The sequence below is a fragment of the Chrysochloris asiatica genome, unplaced genomic scaffold (assembly GCF_000296735.1).
Source record: "Chrysochloris asiatica unplaced genomic scaffold, ChrAsi1.0 scaffold00051, whole genome shotgun sequence".
Lineage (NCBI taxonomy): Eukaryota > Metazoa > Chordata > Mammalia > Afrosoricida > Chrysochloridae > Chrysochloris > Chrysochloris asiatica.
This window is the reverse complement of record NW_006408569.1, coordinates 14,112,067-14,138,430: the sequence shown is the minus strand read 5'-3', so window position 1 is coordinate 14,138,430 and position 26,364 is coordinate 14,112,067. Positions and strand designations below refer to the sequence as shown.

General features: G+C 37.4%; 1 protein-coding gene across 3 annotated transcripts in view; it reads right to left on the bottom strand.

Annotated features, from left to right (window-relative positions):
• TENM1 (teneurin transmembrane protein 1) overlaps positions 1 to 26,364 on the bottom strand; it is an 884,561-nt gene that overhangs the window by 410,712 nt on the left and 447,485 nt on the right. For 2 of the 3 annotated variants that reach the window (XM_006862844.1, XM_006862842.1), the window contains exon 6: positions 22,882 to 23,034. In XM_006862844.1, coding sequence (XP_006862906.1) covers positions 22,882 to 23,034 — 153 coding nt within the window. The remainder of the gene's footprint in view (positions 1 to 22,881; positions 23,035 to 26,364) is intronic. The other variant, XM_006862843.1, reaches the window with a different exon arrangement.

The window sequence follows — 26,364 nt, the reverse complement described above, 5'->3', positions numbered from 1 at the left end:
GGTTCAAAGTGCTGATCCTACAGTGCTAAACCAGTATGCTGCTGCTGTTAAGTGCCATCGAGTCGGTTCCGACCCATAGTGACCCTGTATAGGGTTTCCTAGGAGCAGCTGGTGAGCTTGAACTGCCGACCTTGCAGTTCAAACGGCTTTGCGGTCTGGTGCATTAACCCACAGAGCCACACTAGGATTCCAGTATACACACAGCTAAATACAAGTAGAATGATTATTAATACACTTATAAAACATGTTATACAATAACTATATTCTGAAAAAATACATGTATCTATGTTTTTTACATAATATAAACATCCTGCAATTAATGATTCTGTGTAAATCTTAGTGGAATATTGGTAGAAGAGAAAGGACACATGTTATTAAAAAGATGCCACTACTAATTTTCCATCTAAAAATGACGACGTTTTGGACATGCTGACTACTTGTTTATAGATATTTACAAATTCCATGAAATGTACCTAGACTAAGAAGGCATTATATTAACATAGGGAATGTTGGCCAAAGAAACATAAAATAAATGAATGCCTTAAGAGCCCTTTTATTTTATCCTGTAGTTTGTTCAAAATCTTCAAAAGACTTTTTTGTAGTCTTTCAGGTGATTTAGTCCTAGTGTATATCTTATGATTGAGGTATCTTCTTTTTTGTGTTCCTTCAAATATAATATGTATCATGATAACAAATCTTTGTCAAATTTAGGATATCAGTGCTTGAGGGGAAAAAAAGAATGAAAACAGGCAGGTGAAATCAACCTATATTCCTTATGATCCAAAGAGTTATTTCCTGTCTCTAATTTCTATTCCTTTGATTGTATATGTATAGCATCCTCATACCAAGAAGATAGAAAAGCCCACCTTTTCCATTTATGTAGCCTTATATAATTTTTCTTACATGAACTCTGGAAGAAAATGATATATTTAACTCTGAACTCTACATGGACAGATTTTTCAGTTTGTGTATTACACATGTTAACTGTATCTGTTATATATTCCAAATGAGATCAAAGAAAGGAAAACTAAGAATAAACCTTATAAATAGTTAACACTTGGTAAATACTGCTTAGATGAATTAATAAAATAATTGTTGTTAAGTGCCTTCGAGTCTGTTCAGACCCATAGCGACTCTGTATAGGATTTCTGAGGAATGGCTGGTAAGCTTGAACTGCCAACCTTATGGTTTCACCGACTTTGCTGTCCAGAGCATTAGCCCACAGAGCATTAATTAATCCACAGCACCACACCAGGACTCCAATAAAAGAGTAATGCTGTTAATTAATTTTTCTGATAGCAATGTTGATAAATCATTTTGCCATTTCAGAACAAGGTTCAGTGGAAGGAAGAATTGAAACAATATACACACATAGACCTCTGGGAATTAACTGTGGATAAAATGTTTATAAATAAAATCTGTTCGTCTTACTGACACTGATAATAGATAACTGACTATATAGAAAAGGCCAGGAACTAATCTTACACTTCAGAAAGACATTATTGTGTAAGTACAAACAATTGTGTCCAGACACAGAAAGACTTCAGATTCTAGTAGAGTACCTTATCTAAGTATTACATAGATCTTCTCAGACAGAGAGGAATGGCATTGCTAAAATCCAACTTTTAATTAAAGGGCTTAGTTTGAGTTGCATTCTGACTTTGTTTTTCTCAACAAAGACAAAATTCTTTGTTTAGAAGGATTTCTTTTGATTTCATTGTCACAACTTCCACATTCTCTAACACATTTTAAAGCTTTCCAGTTCTTTTGCTGGGGTCCATTGACCAGCGTAGTGGTTACGAATCGGGCTGCGAACCTAAAGGTCAGCGGTTCGAAACTACCAGCTGCTCCGCGGGAGAAAGATGAGGCTTTCTACTCCCGTAAGGATTTACACCCTCGGAAACCCTGTACAGGGTCCCTATGGGTCGGAACCGACTCGACGGCACGTAACAAATTGACCAGTAAGCAGCATCCATAAAAATTAGTTTCCAATTTTAAGTCTCTAGTGACTTGCTGTACAATCTCATACAGTACACAAATTATATTTGTAGATGTTTCTGTATACTGATTACCAACAGTACACGAAGTTGTCAATATTTTGAATTTCCTTGGTGAAAACTAGAATGGATACAAACCCAAATTGATCATAACATTGTTGCATATTCACACATTTATTCATATCCATGGGTTGACATGAAGTAAAATATCTTCTTAAAAATCTTGCCATTTGTAAAAAAAAATATGCAAAGTTTATAATGAGTAAGTATGAATAGATGGAATAAATAAAGAGAATAGAATTAAGAAAACAATTCAATTTACTAAAACATTTTTGTTGTTAAGTGCCGTTGAGTCAGGTCCGACCCATAGCGACCCTGTACAGGGTTTCCGAGGGTGTTAAGAAGTTGCAATTCTAGTACACTGAAAACTACAAACATCATTAAAAGAAATTAAGAAGACCTAAATGAATGAAAAGATAGTCTGTGTTCATTTATCAAAATATTTAGTATTTGTAAGATGGCAATACTTTCCAATTGATCTATAGATTCCATGACATCCTATCAAAATTCCAAGTGTTTTCTTTTGGCAGAAATAGACAAGCTGATACTGAAATTCATATGGAAATTCAAGAGACCCAGTATATCCAAAACTGTCCTGATAGAAAAAGAACAAAGTTAGAGGACTCACACTTCCTGATCTCAAAACATACTATGTAGCTGCAAGAATTGTGAAACTACTCTTATTGGCATAAGGATATATATAATATACAAAGGAATAGAAATTAGAGCCAGGAAATAAAACCTTACATTTACACTCCACTGATTTTCAACAAAGGTGCCAAGTCAATTTGATGTGGGAAAAAATAGAGCTTTTCAACAAATGGTGCTAGACCAACTGGATATCTACATACAAAAGAATAAAGTTGAATCCCTAACTCATACCATACACAAAAACTAAATCAAAATGGACCAAACCCCCAAATACTATGAAAGTTTTTGATGAAAGCACATGCATAAACTTTTATGAACTTGAATTTGGGTATGGATTCTTAGATTTGATATAGAAAATATAAGCAACAAAAGAAAAAAGAAAGTGAAAATTCCTGTTGCTGTTAGGTATCATCGAGTATAAGTTCCAGCTCATAGAGAGACCCCATGCACAACAGAATAAAACACAGTCAGTCTGGCAACATCATCACAATCTTTGTTATGTTTGAGCCCATTTTTGTAGTCATTGCGTCAATTTATCTTATTGAGGATCTTCCTCTATTTTGCTGACCTTGTACTTTACCAAGCATGATGTCCTTTTTCAGGGACTGGCCCCTCCTGATAACATGTCTAAAGTACATAAGGTAAGACTTGCCATCTTTGATTCTAAGGAGCATTATTACTTAATTTCTTCCAAGACAGATTTGTTTATTTTTCTGACCATTCATGATATGTTCAATTTTCTTTTCCAACACCATAATTCAAATGCATCAATTCTTCTTAGGTCTTCCTTATTCACCACGCAGGTTTTGCCTGCATATAAGGTCACTGAAAATACTATTGCTTGGTTACGCACTCCTTAATCCTTAAACTGACATCTTTGCTTTTGAATATTTTCACAAAAAGTCTTTTGCAGCAGATTTGCACAATACAGTATGTCCTTTGATTTCTTGACTGTTGCTTCCATATGTGTTGACTGTGGTTCCACATGAAATGGAATACTTGAAAACTTCAATCTTGTCTCCATTTATCATGATGTTGCTTATAGGACCAGTTTTGGAATCTTTGTTTTATGTTGAGTTGTAATCCATATTGAAGTCTGTAGTCTTTGATCTTCATCAGTAAGTTCTTTGAGTTCGCCTTGATTTCAGCAAGTAAAATTGTATCATCTGCGTTTGCATCCTAATGGTCCAGCTTCTTGGATTATTTGTTCAGCATTGAGTAAGTATGATAAGAGGATACAACCCTAACACACACCGTTCCTGATTTTAAACTACATGGACTCATCCCATATTCTCTTTGGTCTATGAACAGGTTCCACAATTAAGTGTTATGAAATTGCCTTTCTTTGAAATGGTATCCATAGTTTCCTATGATCCACACAGTCAATGCCTTCGCATAGTCAATGAAGCACAAGTAAATATCTTTCTGGTATTTACTGCTTTCAGTCAAGCTCCATCTAATATCAGCAATGATAGCCCTCATTCTAAGTCCTCTTCTGAATCCAATTTGATTTTCTGGAAGTTTTCTGTTGATGTTGCAACTTTAAAAATTATCCAGCAAAGATTTCAGACCCAGAGAGGGAGAGGGGCTGTGTGCTGACGACCAGGGGGCAGATTTGCAGGGTATACCCTTTGGTTAGTTGATGATGCATGGAGGGGATTGTAACCATGGCAATGAAACGATATACGATAGGATGAATGTAAAGGTAATGTTCTCCCATGTAAACTATCACATAATTCACAATAAAACATTAAAAAAAAGTATCCAGCAAAATTTTACTTGTTTGTGATATTAATATTGTTCCACAATTTCTACATTCTATTGGATTACTTTTCTTTGGAATGGAAACAAATATGGAACTCTTCCAGTCAGTTGGCCAGGTTCCTGTCTTCCAAATTTCTTGGCATAAAAGAGTGGATCACAGCATTGCATTCATTTGTTAAAGCATCTCACTTGGTATTCCATCAATTCCTGGAATCTTGTTTTTTTTGCCAGTGCCTTCTGTGCAACTTGGACTTCTCCCTTCAATATCATCCATTCTTGCACATATGTTACCTCCTGAAATTCTTGAATGTCAACCAATTCCTTTCAGTACAGTGACTCTGCATATTCCTTTCAACTTCCCTTGATGCTTCCTGTTTTGTTCAATATCTTTCCCAAAGAATCACTTAATATTGCAGCTGGAGGTTTGATTTTTTTTTCCTTTCCTTCAGTTCTTTCAGCTTGAGAAATGCTGAGAGTTTTCTTTCCTTTGAGATTTTTTAAATCCAGGTCTTTGTGCATTTCCTTATAATACTTCACTTTGTCTTCTCAAGTTGTCTTTTGAAATTTCAAAATAGTTTCTTTTAGTCACTTTAGCTACTCAACATTCAAGAGCAAGTTTCAGAGTTTGTTCTGGCATCCATCTTGGCCTATTTTCCTTTCCTGCTTTTTTAATGACTTTTTGCTTTTTTTCACAAGATCCTGGTGCTGCTGTGGTTAAAGCACATAGCTGTTAACCCAAAGGTCGGTTGTTCAAAACCACCACTTCTCCATGGGAAGAGGATTTGCCTGTCTGTTTCCATAAAGATCACACAGTCTTGGAAACTCTGTGGAGCAGTTCTACTCTGCCCTATAGGGTCACACTGAGTTGAAATCTACTTGATGGCAGTGAGTTTGGTTTGGTTTGGTTTCTTCATATACGATGTCCTTGATGTCATTCTATAGCTTGTGTTCAGTGTGTCAAGTCTATTCTATATTGAGATAATCTCTAAATTCTGGTGGGATATACTCAAGGTATCCTGGTGTGGAGCTGTGGGTTAATGCGCTGGACTGCAAAGTTGGTTTGAACAAGGTCAGCAGTTCAAGCTCACCAACAGCTCCTCAGAAACCCTATACGGGGTCGCTATGGGTTGGAACCCGACTCAACGGCACATAATATACTCAAGGTAGCTCTTTAGCTCTTATGGACTTGTTTTAATTTTCTTTAGTTTCAACTTGAACTTGCATCTGAGCAATTGATGGTTGGTTTTGCAGTTGGTCCCTAGCCTTGCTCTGACTGATAATGTTGAGCTTCTCTTTCCACAGTTGTCTCTTTCCACAAATGTGATTCTACAGATCTGATTCCTGTGTATACCACCTGGTGAGGTCCACACTCTTCTTTATGTTGTTGAAAAAATATTTGCAATGAATTAATCATTGGATACACAAAATTCTCTCATTTGACCTCCCACATCATTTCTATCACCAAGCCCATATTTTCCAACTACCTATCCTACTTCTTGGAGTCCTGGTGTGGTGCTGTGGGCTAATGCATCAGACTGAAGAAAACTCATTTGAACTGCTTCCTCAAAATAGTAGTAGTAATTGTTGTGTGCTGCTGAGTCGATTCTGACTTATGCGACCTTTATAGAGTTTCCAATAGTGGCTGGTGGGTTTGAACTCCTGTTACCAGTCTTAAAACTAGAGTCAACCTTAATGATGTGAATATAGTAAAGATTTCAGGAACCTCATTTGCTAATGTAGTACAACTCAAAATGAGAAGAACCAGCTTCAAACATATATAAATAATAGGAACATGGAATGTATGAAGTATGAATCTAGGAAAGTTAGAAGTTATCAAAATGAAATGGAATGCTTGAAGATCAGTGTCCTCAGTATTAGTAATTTGAATTGGATGTAATGAAAAGAGAGCCTACAAGATGGAGAAAGTGTTTGCAAAGCAAATAACTGATAAAGACTTGTATCTTGAATATATAAAGAAGTCTTTGTTGTTGTTGCTAGGTACCATTGAGTCAGTTCTGACTTATAGTGACTCTATATACAACCAAATGAAACACTGCTCAGTCCTGTATCATCCTCACAATTGTTGTTATGTTTGAGTCCATTGCTGCTGCCAATGCATTAATCCATCTCATTGGGGGTCTTCCTCTTTTTAGCTGACCCTTCTTCACTTTACCAAGCATGATGTCCTTCTCCAGGGGCTGGTCCCTCCTGATAACATGTGTGAAGTATGAGAGAAAAAGATCTCAGCATCTTTGCTTCTAAGGAGCATTCTGGTTGTACTTCTTCCAAAACAGATTTACTTGTTCATCTGGCAGTCCATGGTCTTAGCCAACTCCATAATTAAATGTACTGATTTGTCTACAGTCTTCCATATTCATTGTCCAATTTTCACATGCATATGACATGATTGAAAATATAATGCCTTGGGTCAGGCACAACTTAGTTCTCAAACTAATATCGTTGTTCTTGAACACTATAAAGAGGTCTTTGGCAAAACGTTTGCCTAAAGCAATACATCATTTGATTTCTTGACTGCCACTTCCATGAGTGTTGCCCGTGGATACAAGCAAAATGAAGTCTTTGACAACTTCAGTCTTTTCTCCATTTATCATGATGTTATTTATTGGTCTAGTTGTGAGGATTTTCATTTTCTTTACATTGAGGTGTAATTCATACTGAACACTGTCGTCTTTGACCTTCAACAGCAAGTATTTCAAGTCTTTTTACCTTCCAGAAAACACGGTTGTATATCTGCATACCTCAGGTGGCTAAGGAGTCTTCCACCAATCCTGATGCCACATTCTTCTTCATAGAATCTAGCTTCTCAGATTATTTGCTTAACATACAGATTGAATAAATATGGTGGAAGGATACAACCTTGGTACACACCTTTCCTGATTTTAAACCATTTCGAATCCTCTTGCTATGTTCTAATGACTGTCTCTTGATCTATGTACAGGTTTCTCATTAACACAATGCAGTGTTCTGGAATACCCATTTTTAGTAATGTTATCCATAGTTTGTCATGATGCACACAGTCGAAAACCTTTATATAGTCAATACAACACAAGTGAACATCTTTCTGGTATTTCTGCTTTCAGCAATCATTCATTTGATGTCAGAAATTGTATTCCTCATTCCACATCCTCCTCTGAATCTGGTTTGAATTTCTGGCAGTTCTCTGTCAAGGTACTGCTGCAGCCATTTCTGAATTATCTCCAGCACATTTTTACTTCCTTATTCTGTTGGGTCACCTGTCTTTGGAATGGGCACAAATACGAAGCTCTTTCAATCAGTTGGCCAGATAGCTGTCTTCCAAATTTCTTGGCATAGATGAGTGAGTGCCTCCAGTGTTGAAGCATTTCAATTTGCATTCCATCAGTTCCTACAGACTTGTTTTTCTCCAATGCTATCAGTATAGTTTGGACTGCTTTCTTCATTGGTTCTTGATCAAATACTACCTCTTGAAATGGTTGAACATCGATCACTTCTTTTTGGTACAGTGACTCTGTATTTCTTCAATCTTGGTTTGATATTTTCTGCATCATTCAATATTTTGCCCATTGTTTTTGTTGTTCAGTGCTGCTGAGTCAGTTTTGACTCATAGAATCCTTCAATATTGCAATTTGTGGCTTGATGTTTTTCTTCATTTCTTTCAGTTTGAGAATTGCTGAGTGTGTTCTTTCCTTTTGGTTTTCTAATGCCAGGTCTTTGCATATTTCATTATAATACTTGATTTTGTCTTCTCAAGTTGCCCTTTGAAATTTTCTGCTCAGGTGTTTCTTCCTTATTTCTTCCGTTCACTTTAGCTTCTCTATGCTCAAGCACAAGTCTCAGTCTTAAGATGTCCATTTTGGTCTTTTCTTTCTTTACTTTTTTTTTTTTTTAATGACTTTTTACCTTCTTCCTGCATAATATTTTTTTTATGTCATCCCACAAGTTTTCTAGTCTTTGGTCATTAGTGTATAATGTGTCAAATCTGATCTTGTACCAAATCTAAATTCATGTAGGATATATTCAAGACCATATTTTACCTCGCTTGGACTTGTTTTAATTTTCTTCAGCTTCAGTCTGAACTTGCATATAAACAGTTGATGTCCTATTCCACAGATGCCCTGGGGTCTTGTTTTGGATGATGATATGGAAATTTTCCACCATCTCTTCCCATAGATGTAGTCAATTTGATTCCTCTGTATTTCATCAAGTGCAGTCCATGTGTATAGTCATATATATATATTTAAATTATTAGCAATTAATGATTGTTCATCTTGCAAAATTCTATCCTGAAGTCATATTTTCCAACTATTTCTTATTTCCAGTTTTTGCATTCCAATCCCCAGTAATTATCAATGCATCTTTCATGTTTGATCAATTTCAGATGGAAAAAGTTGGTAGATTTATTCAATTTCATTATCACTGACTTTAGTGGTTGGTGTTTAAATTTGAATAATAGTGGTATTAACTGGTATTCCTTGCAAGCATAGGGTATTATCCTATCTCAGACAGCATTGTACTTTAAGATAGATCTTGAAATGTTCTTTTTGATGATGAATGTGATACAAGTCCTCTTAAATTTGTTGTTCCTAGTATAATAATAATAGTTGTGAAGGACTTCATTCTTCTTGGATCAACTATCAACACTCATGGAAGCAGCAGTCAAGAAACCAAACGATGTATTGCATTAGACAAATCTGCTGCACAAGACCTTTTTAAAGTGTTGAAGAGCAAAGATGTCAGCTTGAGGACTAAGGTGCGCCTGACCCAAGCCATGGTATTTTCAATAACCTCATATGCATGCGAAAGCTGGACAGTGAAAAAATAAGGAAGACCATAGAAAAATTTATGCTTTGAGTTATAGTGTTGGAGGAGAATATTGAAAGTGCCATGGGCTGCCAAAAGAACCAACAGATCTGTGTTGGAAGAAGTGCAGTCAGAGTGCTCCTTGGAGGCCAGGATGGCCAAACTTCATCTCTCATACTTTGGACATGTTGTCAGGAGGGACCAGTCGCTAGAGAGGGATCTCATGTATTGTAGGGTGGAGGGTCAGAGAAAGAGAGGAAGACCCCCCAGTGAGATGGATTGGCAGTATCACTGGGCTCAAGCGTGGTAACAATGGTGTGGTTGGCCCCGGATCGGGCAGAGTTTCGTTCTGTTGTGCATAAGGTCACTATGAGTCGGTACTGATTCTATGGCACCTAACAACAGTATAGAAACCATATGACTGTCAGATTCAAATTGGCAAATTCCAGTTCATTTTAGCTCACTAATGCCTAGGATATCAATTTTTATTCGTTCCATTTTATTTTTGACAACTTTCAATTTCCCTAGATTCATAGTTCTTCCATGTTCCAATTATTAATGAATGTTTGCAGTTGTTTCTCCTTATTTTGAGGAAGAAGTCTTACTACTCAACAATAAAAGGAGAAATAAAGCAGTTGAAAAATAAGTACAAGATCTAAATAGTTTTCTCCATTAAAGATATATTGTTGTTGCTGTTGTTAAGTGCCGTTGAGTCAGTTCTGACACATAGCGACCCTGTATAGGGTTTCCGAGGAGCAGCTGGTGAGCTTGAACCACCGACCTTGCAGTTCAAACAGCTTTGCAGTCTGGTGCATTAACCCACAGCGCCACACCAGGATAGATGTCCAATAATCACATGAAAATATACTCAATATTATTCGTTAGCAGGAAATGCAAATTAGATACCACTTCATACTCATTATTGTTGGCGTTAAGAGTTGTCTAGTCCTTCTGATTCATAGCAACCTTTTATAGAGTTTCTGAGTAGTGGCTGGTAGGTTTAAACTGCTGGCCTTGAGGCTAGCAGTCCAGTGCTTATCCTATAGCATCACATCAGGACTCCTCACAGCCATTGTTGCTACGTGCCATCAAATTAATTCTGACTCATAATGACCCTGTATAGGGTTTTGAGGAGCAGCTCATGGGTTTGAACTGGTGATGTTGTGTTTCACAGTCCAGTGCTAATCTCACACGACCACAGACCAGGATTGCTTAAAAAAAAAAAAAAAAAGGTAGACAATGACAAGTGTAGATGAAGATGTGGAGAAACTGAACCCCTCATACAAGGCTGGTGGAAATGAAAAATGTTACAAATGCTGTGGAAACCATTTGTCAGTTATTTTAAAAGTTATAAATAGAATTACCATATAACCCAGCTATCCTTGTATCCTATACAAGGGGGTTTCAAAAAATTAATGGAAAAATGGAATTAAAAATTAACGGAATTTTTCCATGAAGTTTTTGAAGCTCCCTTGTATACCCTAGAGAAATGAAAATTTTTGTGCACACAGAAACTTGGAGATACATGTCCATAGCAGTAGTCCCAAAGTAAAAAACAACACAAATGTCCATCAGGTGGTGAATAAATAAAGAATATGTGGGCACTCTGGTTATGAATTGGGCTGTGAACCGCAAGGTCAGCAGTTCGAAAATACCACCTGCTCCGTGGGAGAAAGATGAAGCTTTCTGCTCCCATAAATATTTACAACCTCAGAAACTCTGTTCAGGGTCTCTATGGGTCGGAACCAACTCAACGGCACTTAACAACAACAATGTGGTATATCCATACAATGGAATATTATTTAGCCATAAAAGGAATAAAGTTTTGATAATGGAGTTCTGGTATGGTGCTGTAGGATAAGCACTGGACTGCTAACTACAAGGTAAGTAGTTCAAACCCACCATCTGTTTTTTGGAACCCTTATATGAGGTTGTTATGAGTTGAAACCAACTCAACGGCACGTAAGAAGAACAACATAATATGAAATAAGGAAGAACTCTGAAATGATGAAGCTAAATGGAAGAAGCCAGACACAAAAGGCTAATTCCATTCATATGAATATCCGGAATAGAGACAGGAAGAAGATTAGTAGTTGTCAGGGACTGTAGAGATGAACTGTGTGTAGTCATTGCTAATGACCATGAAATTATTTTTTGGCAGGAGCAATAATGTTCTAAAATTAGATAGTTTGTACAACTTTGTGAATATACTAAAAATCATAGAATTGTAAACTTTAAACAGGTGAAATACATGGTATGTAAATTATAGTCCTGATGTGCCACTGTAGGATAAGCACTGGACTGCAGGGTCAGTTTGAATTACAAGGTTGGCAGTTCAAATCCATCAGCCACTCCTCAGAATCCCTTATACAGCGTCACTATGAGTCAGATCTGACTCGACAACATTTACCAACAGCAACAACAAAGTTAGTATAGAGTGTTGGTGTGGTGTGTAGGATAAGAACTGGACTATTAACAGCAAGATCAGCAGTTCAAACTCTATACATGGTCACTATCAGTCGGAACTGATTCAACACGGCATACAACAATAAAGATGATATTAAAAAAATATCTAAAAGTTATCAATTGCTATAGCACACGCAAACACAAATACATATAAATGATTCTATATTGTTACACGAGGTGTGATGTGTTTCCAAGTGGTTTTAGAAGGCCACTTGCTACCTAGAAGGTGACATACTACGTTCTGGTGTGTACATTTAGAACGAATGGTTGGAAGTACACAGCACGGATACTCATTTAAAGCTTTAAACAATGTTACATGTTTGTTAAATGTAGGCTATTGTGAACTTATCTTCCTGGACTTTGGGATGGTGGCAGGTGGGCTGATGATTTTATCTAGCTTTTGCTTACTTATTGTAGGATGTTTAGGTCCCCAGAGGACAGGGCACTCACATCAGTCTACAGTCTTTAGCATAGTGGTTACAAATCGGGCTGCTAATCTCACGGTCAGCAGTTCGAAACTACCAGCTGTTCCATGGGAGAAAGAGGAGGCTTTCTGCTCCCATAAAGATTTACAGCCTCAGAAAGCCTGTACAGAGTCGCTATGAGTTGGAACCGACTCCACGGCACCTAACCACAACAATGGACATTTGATAAAGGCATTTATATTGTGCGTCACCTATCCCATAGTTGAGAGGAATGTGGGGGTTATACTTCTTGTACCTGGCCTCAGGAAAGATAAGCAGCCAGTTCTCATGGGTCAGCTTTTGCTACAACCTTGGATTTCTATTTTTCAGGATCCCAGAAACTATTTAATATCAAATTAAAATTCTTATGACAGATGGAACTTTTTTTTAGCACAGACTAATAATAATTATAGTTAATAGCATTTATCAAACACTTATTGTGTCCTGTTTTTAAAGTTCTACCTTTTACTTCTGAGATATCAAAATGCTTCTCTCTTTCATACTCAACATGACATATGATTTGATGACCCAGTTTATATCTGAGGCTTCTTACACTTGTTATCTCCTGCTTCCTCTGGGACTTTGGTCCTTTCATAATCCTCTTTCTTATTAGCATATTCCCTCTCTATTGGCTTCTCATTCTGTATTTTTGATCAAGTACAGACTCTTCTTTCAGGACAAAAACATAAAATGAAACAACTGCCCCCTAGTTTAGTTCTCATACTATTTTTATTTCCCTTTCTTGCCAAGCTGTCTCCATCTGCTGCTCTATTGCTTCCTCAGCCATTCACCACTTAGGCTATTACTATCTGCATATCCCTCTTACCACTCTGCACTCTATTACTCCCTTCTCCTAAAAATGTACTCCTCAAGGTCAACTAGAATTGGTTTGGTTTTTCTTGGTTTCCAAGGCCATGCTCAAAGTACTTCTACAATAAGTCATCTTTTTATCTTCCTTCTTTTAGGTCTTCTAATCACCTAGCATCTTATTTCTATTTCTGTATAACAGTTGGGGACATATTCTTTTGCATTGTGTGTTTGTCAGATTCTTCCATCTCTCCTACTTAACAGGAACCTTCTCAAAGGCAAAAGCTATCTCTTATGCTTCTTTTGTTAACTTTCCCTGGTACTTAGCACATTTACAATAGCAGTTTGACTGATACAACATTTAAGATCATGAACTTTTGCATTTCTGAATGCTGAGATTTTCCTTTTTCCTTCTTGAGATGATTTTAATGGAGGTTTTAAGGTGGTCAAGCACCATTTCTCTTTCACTGCAACTTTTTACTTTTATTCTTCCTGCTCCTTGAACCTTTGGTACTGTACTGATGGCATCTGTGTACCATTCTGGTCAAGATACCCTCAGTAGAATATATAAGAAGGAAAGAAACTGAAATGACTAAGGGAAAATAGGAGCTACAGAAAAGTATAGAAGTGAAACCAAAGACTCTTAATACTGGAAAGGTAAACACTAAGAAGAAATGCATGCTTAGTATCTATAGAATTACAAAAGTAATCTACAGAGAAAATGCATTCAATGATGGAACTCTAGGATTTGATTTTTAAAATTTTACATAACTAGAAATATCCTTGACTTCATACACACACCAAAGCTAGTAAATATCTGAACCTCCTCCAAAAGTAATCCAGGGAAAATAATTATAAATGGACCCTCAACAGAATTAGATACACATATGGCTGATACATTTATATAATGGACTGGTGCTTCTCCCCTTGAAATAAAATATTATAAAGTTGTTATAGGATGAGATCCTAGCTTTTGAAGGAAGTCTCCATATGGATAAATTTGTCAGATGTAGACTATGGGGCTATAGGGACTATACGCCAGGTCCATTTCTTATGGCATCTCAGGAAAGGTGTGTGATAGTTAAAAAAAAAAAAAAGTAAAATGAGGATTTAAATGAACAAGAATAAAACATTAAACATATATGACTAGGAACATTTAACATGAATTTTTTATACCGTAAATAAGTTTGCCTCTTAGCATAGTAAACCCTTTCCATAAATCTGTTTTAGAAATCAGGTCTCCAGTATGCTTTAGAAAAGCTTTTGTTAAAACTGAAGTATATTGATAAAGTGATTTAATATACTTGAAAACAAGCTGCAGCACTCGAGCTGGGCCCTCTGAAACCTTGTGTTAGAGAAACATTCATATAGCATTATAAGAAACATTTACTGTAATTTACCATCAATCTTTAAAAATAATAATGTTAAGCTTCCAACATTGTTGTCTTTGTTAGTGCATTACTACTATTTTATTCATGTGGTTTGTTGTGCTTATATGAATTATTCCCAATTCCACCACAATGTCCTAGACTCTAATAACCTTTAAGTAAAAGATACTGAAACTACGGGTTGACTCAAAGGGCAGCTTAGTGCATTTTAACATCCACATGTCCTATGCACTGATACTGAAGAACCACAGAATGATACTGCAGAACTCTGTTCCATCTGAATGCACAATGATTACCTGGGTTTGGTACAGTTCTTTAGTCTGTTACCACAAAATAAACCTTCTATCTACTCACTGGGGCTGTGAAATAAATATCTGTGGAAGCATAAACAAATTTAGAATTCAATCTGTTATTCAAGGCCCATAATTGTCATTGCATAAATGGCCCCAATTATTCTATGATACCAGTAAAACAAAACTAACCAAAAATTAGCAGCTCCCTCCTCCCCACCCCCCCCACATGCACACCCTACCTCATTCTGGCAAGGTCCACAAAGAAAACGTGTCATAAAAGGTACATTTTGTGCTGTTTTACTTTGTGAGTTCACAAGGGTGAGTTCTTGATTGCGTGTGCATACATATGGCTTTTGTTTTCAGGAGTAAGAACGCTTGCTGGATCTACATTCCAGGTGTGAAATATAAAACTTGCAAAGAACTCTTAAGAAGGATTATACATTTGAGTACTAAGCATTTAGATCTTTAATTAAGGTAACTTTTACTTAAACAATCGACCTTAAGTAAAGAATTAAAAACCAAACAAATAGCCCCCCAAAATGGGACTGAGCTAACATTAAGGAGAAACTGGATCCTGGTGCAAAAGACTTCTTTAAAGTGTAACAAGCAGATATCCTTTTAAGGACTAAGGCACACCTAACTCAAGTCATGGTATTTTCAGTCACCTCATATGTAAGTGGAAGCTGGACAATATATAAGAAAGACAGAATAAAAATCAATGCATTTGAATTATGGTGTTGGCAAAGAATATTGAAAGTGCCATGGACTGCCTGAAGAACAAACACATCTGTCTTGGAAGAAATTCAACCAGAATGCTCCTTAGAAGCAAGGATGGCAAGACTTGGTCTCTCAGTCTTTGGACATGTTGTCAGGAGGGGCCAGCCCCTGGAGAAGGACATTATGCTTGGTAAAGTTGAGGGTCAGAGAAGATAAGTTCACTTTTACTTGGATTGACTAATTGCTCTTAGTTACAAGCTGAATTCAGATTCACTGAATTCTTAGATGTACAACTGAAAGTGACCTTAGAGATGGTAGTCCTACTACATTACCAGTGTTTCTCAAAGCCTTAGCACCTGTAAAGAGAATGGAAAGCAAAGAAAAGCAAGGAGAAGAGAATGTCAAGCTTGGCTGGAATTTGTTCCCTCTCATATTATCTTGAGCAGGGGTAGGGAACATTCAACCCGTGGGCTGTAAAAGGCCCTTGAAATCATTTGGTCTGGCCCTGCTGAGGCAACCGCAGATCGTTCCAGCCATTATATTGTTGTTGTTAAGGGCCACTGAGTCAATTCTGACTCATAGCAACCCTGTATAGGGTTTCCAAGGAGCGGCTGGTGAGTTTGAGCGACCACCTTGCAGTTGAAACTGACCAGGCGATCCAGTGCTTTATCCCATAGCACCATACCAGGACTCCAGCCATTTCACTGTTGTTTTTAAGTGCTGTTGAGTCAGTTCTGATGCATAGCGACTCTGTATAGGGTTTCCAAGGAGCAGCTGATGGGTTTGGACTGCTGACCTTGTGGTTTGTAGTCCAGTGCTTATCCTATAGCGCCACACCATTACATTGTTGACGTTGTTGTTAAGTGCCATCAAGTCAGTTCAGACCTGTAGCAACCTTGTATAGGGTTTCCAAGGAGAGGTTCATGAGCTTGAACCCCTGATATTACGGTTCAAATGACCTTGCAGTCTAGCATATTAACCCACAGCATCACACCATTACATTAGGGGTGAGTTAATTAAATATTTGACCACATATAGTAGGATGATTTTTAAGTTGATAATTTTGTATGATCTGAGAATGATGTCATGAATTTTTGGCAGAAAAAAAGGTTGCCCATCCCCCCGATCTAGAGGCGTTGGCTTTTTATCTGCTTGATACATATACATTCAGGGGACGATTTACTTTACATAATTCACTGCCCATCCCTTCTCTCCTCCAAGTTTTGAAAGCCAGCACCTTCATTTTTCAGATGAGAGACTGGAGCCCAGAGAGGTGATGCTCTTGTTACTATTTGGTCTTGGCTAAAGCATCTTCAAGACAGGCTATAAATTGTGTCATATCAACCAGCTATATATTGTTTACATGGTCATATATTTAGCAGACATTGACTAGAAACTCATTTTTTTTTTTTTTCCTTTCAACTTTGTGGAGATATATCTTGTAGGATGAATTTAAAAGAAATACCACTTTCCCCCAAGGCTAGCCTTTTGCAAAATTGTAAAGGAGATAAAGGCTGTCTTTAATGTCCCCCACTTAGTTCTCTCTCCACTCACCTTTCTATGTTCTAGGTGTTCTATTGTAACTTCCAACCTACAGAATTCCTATACCTTCAACTACCTAATAAATTTCATCCTCCCACAGATTGCTACTGACAATGTTGGACTTTATCTGAGCCCTGAGCACTCAGAAAAGGGTGCTGGTTATGGAATTCATCCAACATTTTCATTTCCACCCCCACCCCCAACCACCACACACAAACTCTCTCTTTCTCTCTCTTCTGTGTTCTGGGAAACTACCCTTCCCTATATGACTTACACAAAACTCCTATTCGCTGTTCCTCATGACTCCCATAAGACTTGGGTATGACTCCAGTCAGGGATGGAAACTGAGACGATGACGTGGACACATGGAGTGGCCAGGGACACTGGACTCAGGGAAGGAGAGAGGCTGTGTGCTGATGGCTGGCAGTGGGCCTGTGGGGTATACCCTTTGGTTGTTTGATGGTACATGGGGGGAATTGTAATCATTGCAATGAAACTAAATACAATAGGATGAATGTAAAACTGATGTCCTCCCTTGTAAACCTACATAATTCACAATAAAAACTTAAAAAATTAAAAATAAAAAGAGTCTAAGTCTAAGGCAAAACCACCATGCTGAGACTTTCTAGATGCTCTTTCCCTATTTCAATAGGTTGAATGCAATCAATTTCCTTAGTTGTTTGTTTTTTGTCTTTGACATTTCCTTATTAGAAATATGGATTGAATTCTTGTTGCCATTGTAGTGACTCTGTAGGACATAAAAGATCTGCCTTCCAGGGTTTCCAAGACTGTAAATCTTTTAGGAAGAAGACTGACACATGTTTTTCCTATGGAGTGGATGGTGGATTTGAACTACTGACCTTTCGGATAGCAGTCAAGTGCTTAACCATTGGACTGAATTATTATCCTAAAACATGTTTGAATTCTAAACCCTGTATCTATAGATGTAATCCCATTGGAAATAGAGTCTTCTTGGTTATGTTAATATCATATTAGTTTAGAGTATGTCCTAAACCTAATCGTCATCTCTGAATGATATAAACAGCAGCATAGTCACAGACTAGAAGCATATACAGAGGGAAGATAAACACTATCTGAAGATAACAGAGGTAGATAAAGATACCAACCCTGGAGTTCCAAGGATTGCTGAGTACTAGATGCTGAAATAGGCAAGGAGGGGGATCTCTCCACTAGGGCCAACTCTGAATTTGGACTTCTAGCCTCCTGAACTTTAAGACAATAAACTTTTGCTCTTTAAAGCCACCTTCCTGTGGTGTTTTGGTACAGCAGAACTGTTGTTGTTAAGTGCCATCGAGTCGGTTCCGACCCATAGCGACCCTGTACAGGGTTTCCGAGGGTGTAAATCTTTACGGGAGTAGAAAGCCTCATCTTTCTCCTGCGGAGTGGCTGGTAGTTTCGAACCGCTGACCTTAAGGTTCGCAGCCCGATTCGTAACCACTACACCAGAACTAGATAATTAAAACAAAAACCTCTTCCAAAGTTTATATATTTACTTTGTGTTATATTATTACAATAACAGATTAAAATACACACACACACACACACACACACACACACACAAAACAAAACAGAAAACATACGACTTGAAACCAGGCAATCTTGATTCTAGTCCTAGTTCTTTCTTGGTAACCTTGAAGTTTCTGGAGCACAGTTTCTCCATCTTTAAACAAACTGTGTTGAATTAGATAATCTCTAAGATTTTAACAATCTATATTTGTTTATGAGTTATATCATAATTAGTTTTAGATTATTTTATTTATGGATGTTACATGACTCACATCTAGGAAGAAGTTTTTGATTTGTTCATATCATTTGCTCTGTTTAAAGTGGTTGTTTCATAATGCTAACTGGTTCAATAGAAAGAACTATGATTAGCATGTAAACTGCTAAGGCAGCAGGAGCTGCTTCAAAATTTTAGAATTTTTTTTTTTTTTTTAGCATACTAAATGTCTATAATCAAATATTTTTTTTCTCTTTCATTTGGAAAACTCAGTGGTAAGAAAATTCTATCTCTGACTAAGAAGCAGATACATATTTAGTGGAATTTGATTTTCTTAAAGTACTATTCTACTTATTCATCACTTTAATGAAAATGGTGATTGATGATAACAATTAAAAAAAGATATTAAATTGGTAAGTAGAGAGACATTGTTGTTGTTGTTAAGTGCCATAGAGTTGGTACCGACTCATCGTGACCTTATGCACAGCAGAACAAAACACTGCCCGATCCTGGGCCAACCTCATTATTGTTGCCACGCTTCAGTCCATCGATGCTGCCACTTGGCTAATCCATCTCACTGGGGGCCTTCCTCTTTTTCTCTGATCTGCCACCTTACCAAACATGACATCCTTCTCCAGCGACTGGTCCCTCCTGACAATATGTGTAAAGTATGAGAGATGAAGTTTGGCCATCCTGGCCTCCAAGGAGCACTCTGGCTGCACTTCTTCCAAAACAGATCTGTTGGTTCTTTTGGCAGCCCATGGCACTTTCAATATTCTCCTACAACACCATAACTTAAAAGCACGAATTCTTCTATGGTCTTCCTTATTCACTGTCCAGCTTTCACATGTATGTGAAGTTATTGAAATTACCATGGCTTGGGTCAGGCGCACCTTAGTCCTCAAGCTGACATCTTTGCTCTTCAACACTTTAAAAAGGTCTTGTGCAGCAGATTTGCCTAATGCAATATGTCATTTGATTTCTTGACTGCTGCTTCCATGAGTGTTGATAGTAAAGGGACATAAAACTTTAAAAAGGGAAAACATCTGAATTCCAAGGCAATCATTCACACACACACACACACAAACACACACACACCCCTTTATGCCAGTTTGAAAGCAGTATCTGTAGCATATAAGAACGTCAGTGGCATTCAAAACTTGAAGATGGTTTTTCATATCTTTTGGACTAATAATTGCTGTTACTTGCCATCAGGCCCACTAATGTCACTGTTGTTTTAGGTGCCACGGAGTCAGCTCCAACTCATAGTGACTCTGTGTACAACAGAATGAACATAACTCAATCCTGCATTATCCTCATAATCATTATTAAGTTTGAGTCTGTTGTTGCAGTCACTGTGTCAACCTATCTTGTTGCTATTTCTCTTTTTTGTTGACCTTTTACCAAGCATGAGGTCCTTCTCTAGGGACTGAACCCTCCTGAAAGAATGATCAAAGTATGTGAGAAGCAGTTTCACCATCTTTGCAGCACTCAGTAAATTAAAAGACTTATTGAACTGGGCAAAATCTGCTGCAAAAGACCTCTTTAATGTGCTAAAGAGAAAACCTATTGCTTTGAAGACTAAAGTGCGCCTGACTCAAGCCATGGCATTTTCAATAGCTCATATGCATGTGAAAGTTTGACAGTGAATAAGAAGACCATAGAGGAATCCATGCATTTGCATTATGGTGTTCGGAAAGAATATTGAATACACCATGGAGTTCCAGAATAATGAACAAATCTGTCTTGAAAGAAGTACAGTCAGAATGTTCTTTAGAAGTGAGAAAGGCTCAATAATAATTACTGATCAATTAAACAATGTTCCAGGGACTGTGCTGTATGGTTTACATTTATTGTCTCATTGATTCCTCACAGCAGTTATATGGACAGATACTATCATCATTTTTATGTTGCAGATGAGGATACTGTAGTTCAGAGAGGTGGTGTCAATTGGTGTAGGCTGGAGAGTCAGTAAATGACATGATGAGTATTGTAAGTTACAGTCCAGGCGCTTAACTACAATGCTACAAAGTTCAATTCTCTATGAGTATATTGATGCAACAAAGATGACGAGACTTGGTCTCCCATACTTTGGACATGTCATCAGTAGTGGCCAGTCCTGGAGAAAGACCTCATATCTGATAAAGTAGGTCAGTGAAAAAGAGGAAGACCCTTGATGAGATGAATTGATACAGTGGCTACAACAACAGGCTCAAATATGGCAATGATTGTGAGGAAGGCACAGTAATGGGCAATGTTTTGTTCTTTTGTACATAGGGTCATTATGAGTGGGAGATGACTCCAAAGGCCCTAACAACAACATCACCTCCATGATATAACACATGGAAACAGCATGGAGCAATGTGATTGACATACAGCAATTGGTTAATAAATTTTAGTTGTCATCATCAAACTTACTTTATGGAAAAGAATCATAGAGATGTGAATTACAATATGAAACTGAATATGCTCTGATGACTACATGAAGACCTTCTGCTGTTTTGCATGTTTCATTTCACTAAAACAGATCGTTGATGGTTATCAGTGTGAATGGCAAGAAGTCCCTGGGCAGATGATACCAAGTGATGGATCTTATATCTAAAGATACAGAGAAATCAAATAGAAGGAGAGAAAGTGAGGGAGAAAAAGCAGGTAAGGAAGGTAAGGAAGAAAAAATCTATGTGTATCGGACCCTGTCCTTTGCCACCATTGTCCCCTGTATTCCCCTCGGTTCCTTTCAGCAGTGACAATGGAACAGCTAAGAAAGGTTGAGCTTAGCTATAAACAGAATTTACAAAAAAAGAGGTTAACAAACTGCATAGTGAATTGAAAACTAGAAAACAAACAAACATGTTACTTTTCCAGAACCCTAAGCATTATATTTTTACTGAAGCATCATAGACCAATGCAGTTAATTTTTCAAAAACCAAACCAAACTAAGAAAAAATAAAACAAAACAACAAATCACTAACCAACCCAAAAAACTAAGTCACAAAAGAAGCGATCTAAACAACTATGTATAGAACAAAATGATACTTGCAACTAATGAACCAACTATAAAATTGATCACCCCTACAAAATTACAAGGTTGGCGGTTCAAGCTCATTAGCTGTTCCTTGGAAACCCTATATAGGGTCGCTATGGATCGGAATTAACTCGATGGCACTTAACAACAACAACAAAATTGCAACCTTCTTTGAGTTACTTATTTTTATACTTACTTAATTATTTATTTTTGATCTCCTGTGGGTTAATGCGCTGGATTGCAAAGTCAGTTTGAACCAGAAGGTCAGCAGTTCAAGCTTACCAGCTGCTCCTAGAAAACTATACAGGATCGCCATGGGTTGGAACTGACTCGGTGGCACTTAACAAAAGCAACAAAAATGTCTGGGATAGTGTTGGCCTTAACATTTTGTTCTCAATCTCTGCTTTTTGAGTTGACTTCCTGAAATTTTACACGGTTCTAGTCCCTTTGTACTGAACCTTATTTCCAGAGAAATAACAAACAAGAAACTACAAGCTCCACCCATCCACCCTGAATTTCCAGCTGTATTCAATCCTTATATTTTTAGACTAAGATCATTCAGTGTCAACAAGGTGTTGGGAGTACTGGAACTGTGACATTTATTGTAAATAAAAACAGGTAGTTTAAGCTCATGTTGGTTAAATTTAACAATTCAGTACTCAAAGTGCTTTTGTTTTATCTTTTCACAAACTAGGAAAAATTCATGTTCCCAAAATCTGACATAAACATTCACCCTCACAGTATACAGAAAAGATTTTTTCTTTATATTACATATTATAAACAGAAGAAATTTTCACATAACCTTTCTAAAATGTTATATATGAATGCTGGGCTTGGACATAGAGAATTTAATCAAAATGCCACGTTGCTTCAGGGTAATTATATGCAAAATACAATTTCCATTGTATTGAAAATTCCATCCTGTAAATATTTATCTATTTCAAAATTGCTAACATATTTGAAAACTTTAATTGGTTTATACTCAAGGCAATGAAGAATGGAAATTTTGCTTTCACAAGACATTTACATGCACTTATTCTGTCTATGTATATATAGTACTTCTTTTGAGTGATCATGAAATTTAATGTGAAGTGAAACCATCCCAGATTTGGACTAAATGACCAAATTAGAAGTAATAATAATAATAATCGTTTTCATCACTGTACCTTTTTTTTCTGACTTATCGGAAACTTTTCCTCCAATTGGAGAGTAAGTAGTATCCAAGGACTCGGTCCCTCTGCTCCCCTTGCTAACTCCATTTTCATAGAGCTGTCCTTCAACTGGTTGCAACTGCCAAGTCAGTCCGAACAAATGTACTGCTGCAAGAAAACAAGCCATATATTAACTCATCCCAGACTTGCTAAGAAGGTCTCCAAACCAGTTGTTCCTTTGCTCCTGAAAACGTTGCCATCAATTTTCTGTTAGGCCAAGTTAGTGTGATTTTTTCTATATCATGTAAGTAGCTACTTTTCCAAGTAGTTATTAAACTTTGAGGTTGAAGCTAACCCCGTAATATGGTTAGAAGCTGCTCCTCCTGGCTGAATTTTGTTCCACAGTGCTTTGTCCCCTTACTTTTTCATTTCTCTGAATGCTCAGTGGCCAAAACAAAGGAGACCTTCTCTGTAAGTTTGATTCAATTCATTTTAGCGAGCATTTCCTGAGTGCCTATGAGAGATGCTGCTGGTGTTAAAATTGAGATGCTTATTGGAGTGTGAGTTGGTAGTAACAGAAGTATAAAATCAACATAGTATAATGTGGAATAAGTTACACAGAAAAAAAAATATACTGACCCTATATAGGGTTTCTAAAGAGCTCTGGTGGCATAGTGGTTACGAGTCGGGCTGCTAACCTCAAAATCAGCAGTTCAAAACTACCAGCTGTTCCATGGGAGAGAGATGAGGCTTTCCGTTCCTGTAAAGGTCTACAGCCTTGGAAACCCTATTCAGGGTCACTATGAGTCGGAACCGACACATGGCACACCACCATCACCACCATATAGGGTTTCTGAGACTGTAAATCTTCGTGGGAATAAATAGCCTCAACTGTTTCCACCAGCCACTCCTTGGAAACCCTATACAGGGTCGCTATGAGTCAGAACTGACTTAATGGCACTTGGCGTCATATTGCAGAAGACAATACAATGGCATAGGAAATTACACATAATGCAGTAAATTAAAACTATCTGAAGGGGCAAAACCAGAGATGTAGAGTGATTGGGTAAGGTTTCCCAAGGAAATTCTCAAAGGACAGCCCCTGCTACTCTCAAAGAATTAGTAGGTGAATTGTCATGATGGAAAATACCAAAAAACTCCTTGGCCCAAATGTCTTGGCTTTTTTTTTCAATAATGCAGTTTTCAGTTTTCTGAAAACTTCCTCATAATAAGTTCCTATGATCATCCTGTGTCCCTCAAGAAAATCTATCAAGATGACCCTTTAGCAATACAAAAAAAAAACAACCCATAACCTTCTGAACTTCTGGTGTGGTGTTGCAGGATCAGCACTGGACTGCAAACCACGTGGTCGACAGTTCAAACTCACCAGCTGCTCCTTGGAAATCCTATACAGGGTGGCTATGCATTTGAACCAACTCAACAACACTTAATACAACATAACTTTCTGAGCTGACCTCTCTGCTTTGATTGTAACTTCCCTAGTAGAGCCTCTTGTTTTGATTGGACCTTTTAATACCGGACCCCAAGGTTGTTTGAAAAGCAAGGTGGGTGGTTCAAACTTATCAGCCGATCCATGGAAACCCTATACAGGGTCACTCTGAGTTGGAACTGACATGACGGCACTTGTGGTGCTGTGGGTTAGTGTGCCATACTGTAAATCTATTTGAAAGTCGGCGGTTCAAGCTCACCAGCTGTTCCTCAGAAACCCTATACAGCGTTGCCATGGGTCAGAACCAACTCGACGGCACTTAACAACAAGAAGACTAAAACAAGTGTATTACTGAGAACTTGTTTGCAACCATTAGACATGCTTAAACACATTTTGTTTGGAATGAATTCAGGCATATTGAACCAGATCGCTATAAGCAATATTTTTTATTTACTCTCATAGTAAAATGTTAAGTGTTGTTGTTGTTAAGTGCTGTTGAGTCGGTTCTGATCCATAGTGACTTTGTATAGGGTTTCCGAGGAGCAGATGGTGGGTTTGAACTGCCGACCTTGCCATTCAAACTGACCTTACAGTCCAGTGTATTATCCTGTAGTGCCACACACTGGAGGCTTATGTACGGCTTTAATATTTTTTATGATTTTTGTATTAAAAAAAAATTTTTTTACAATGAATATGTTGTTGTTAAGTGCCATCAAGTCAGTTCTGACTCATCGTGACTCTCTATATGGTTTCAGAAAAGTGGCTAGTGAGCTTGAACCCTCAACCTTGCAGTTCAAAACAACTTTGTGATCCAGTGCTTGTCCTACAGCACCACACCAGGACTCCAAGTTAGTGATAACACACAGAAAAAAAAAATGATTATGAATATGAGTTATGGTGATTTACCATATGGGGAGGAAATAGTCCTTTAAAAACAAATGGCTTACACAACAGAATGTGTCAAAACAAATGACTTAAAAGAATGATAGATTACAATTCACTGGAATGATCAGGAATGATTTTAAGAAGGAAGTAGGATTAGATATGAGGCTTGATGGATGTGTAGGGGTTTGATGGGTGGCAACAATGGATGGGCTGTGGACAAAATGAACATAATATGACTTTGAAAAACACAAGATGTATCTGAGATAAAGGAAGTTGCTGGGTTTTGTTGGAGAACAACTTTGTGTAGGTGGCATTAGAATGCTGATTATGGTCACATTACAGAGGGCCTTGAATGCTCAGCTTAGATATCTGAATTCAATTTCATAGGCAACAATAGGTAGACATTACTAGGCCAACAGATATCTTAAGAATGATTTTTGTAGAAAGATAAATCCAGTAGTTGTGTTGATAACTATGAACTGTAAGGCTAAGTATTAGGTAATAATACCAATTTAAATGGCTCTTCAATAATCAAATGAGAAGTAATGAGTGTCTCAGGATAGTGGGATGCAAAGAAACTGATTCTTTAAAGAGAAATTGTATTAATGCCATCTCTGAATCTGATGACAGAATTTGTATATGTGTGTGTAGGGGGAGGGCACAGGGACGGGAGGAAAAGTAAAGAATCCAAAACAATTGAGGTTCTTAGTCTGAGTAATTTTGAGAATAGTGACATTATTAAGAGTAAGGGAATTGATTGAATGGATTGATTACAAGCTTTTGCCACCCCTGATACTATGCAATGACCTAGGAAGTAGAAGAGAAGCACTAAACATATTATTAGGCCAATTAGCTGGGATGTCCCATGAAACCATGGCTCTAGAAACCAAGAAACGAAATCCCTCAGCAGATGCATTTTTTGTTTGTTTTGTTTGGTTTGGTGTTGATGTATCTATCTATCTACAATGTTACTTATTTACTATCCAGCTTTCACATGCATATGAGGTTACTGAAAACACCATGGTTTGGATCAGGTGCACCTTAGTCCTCAAGCTGATATCTTTGCTCTTCAACACTTTAAAGGAGTCTTGTGCAGCAGATTTGCCTAATGCAATATGGCGGCGTTTGATTTCTTTGTTGCTGTTTCCATAAGTGTTTATAGT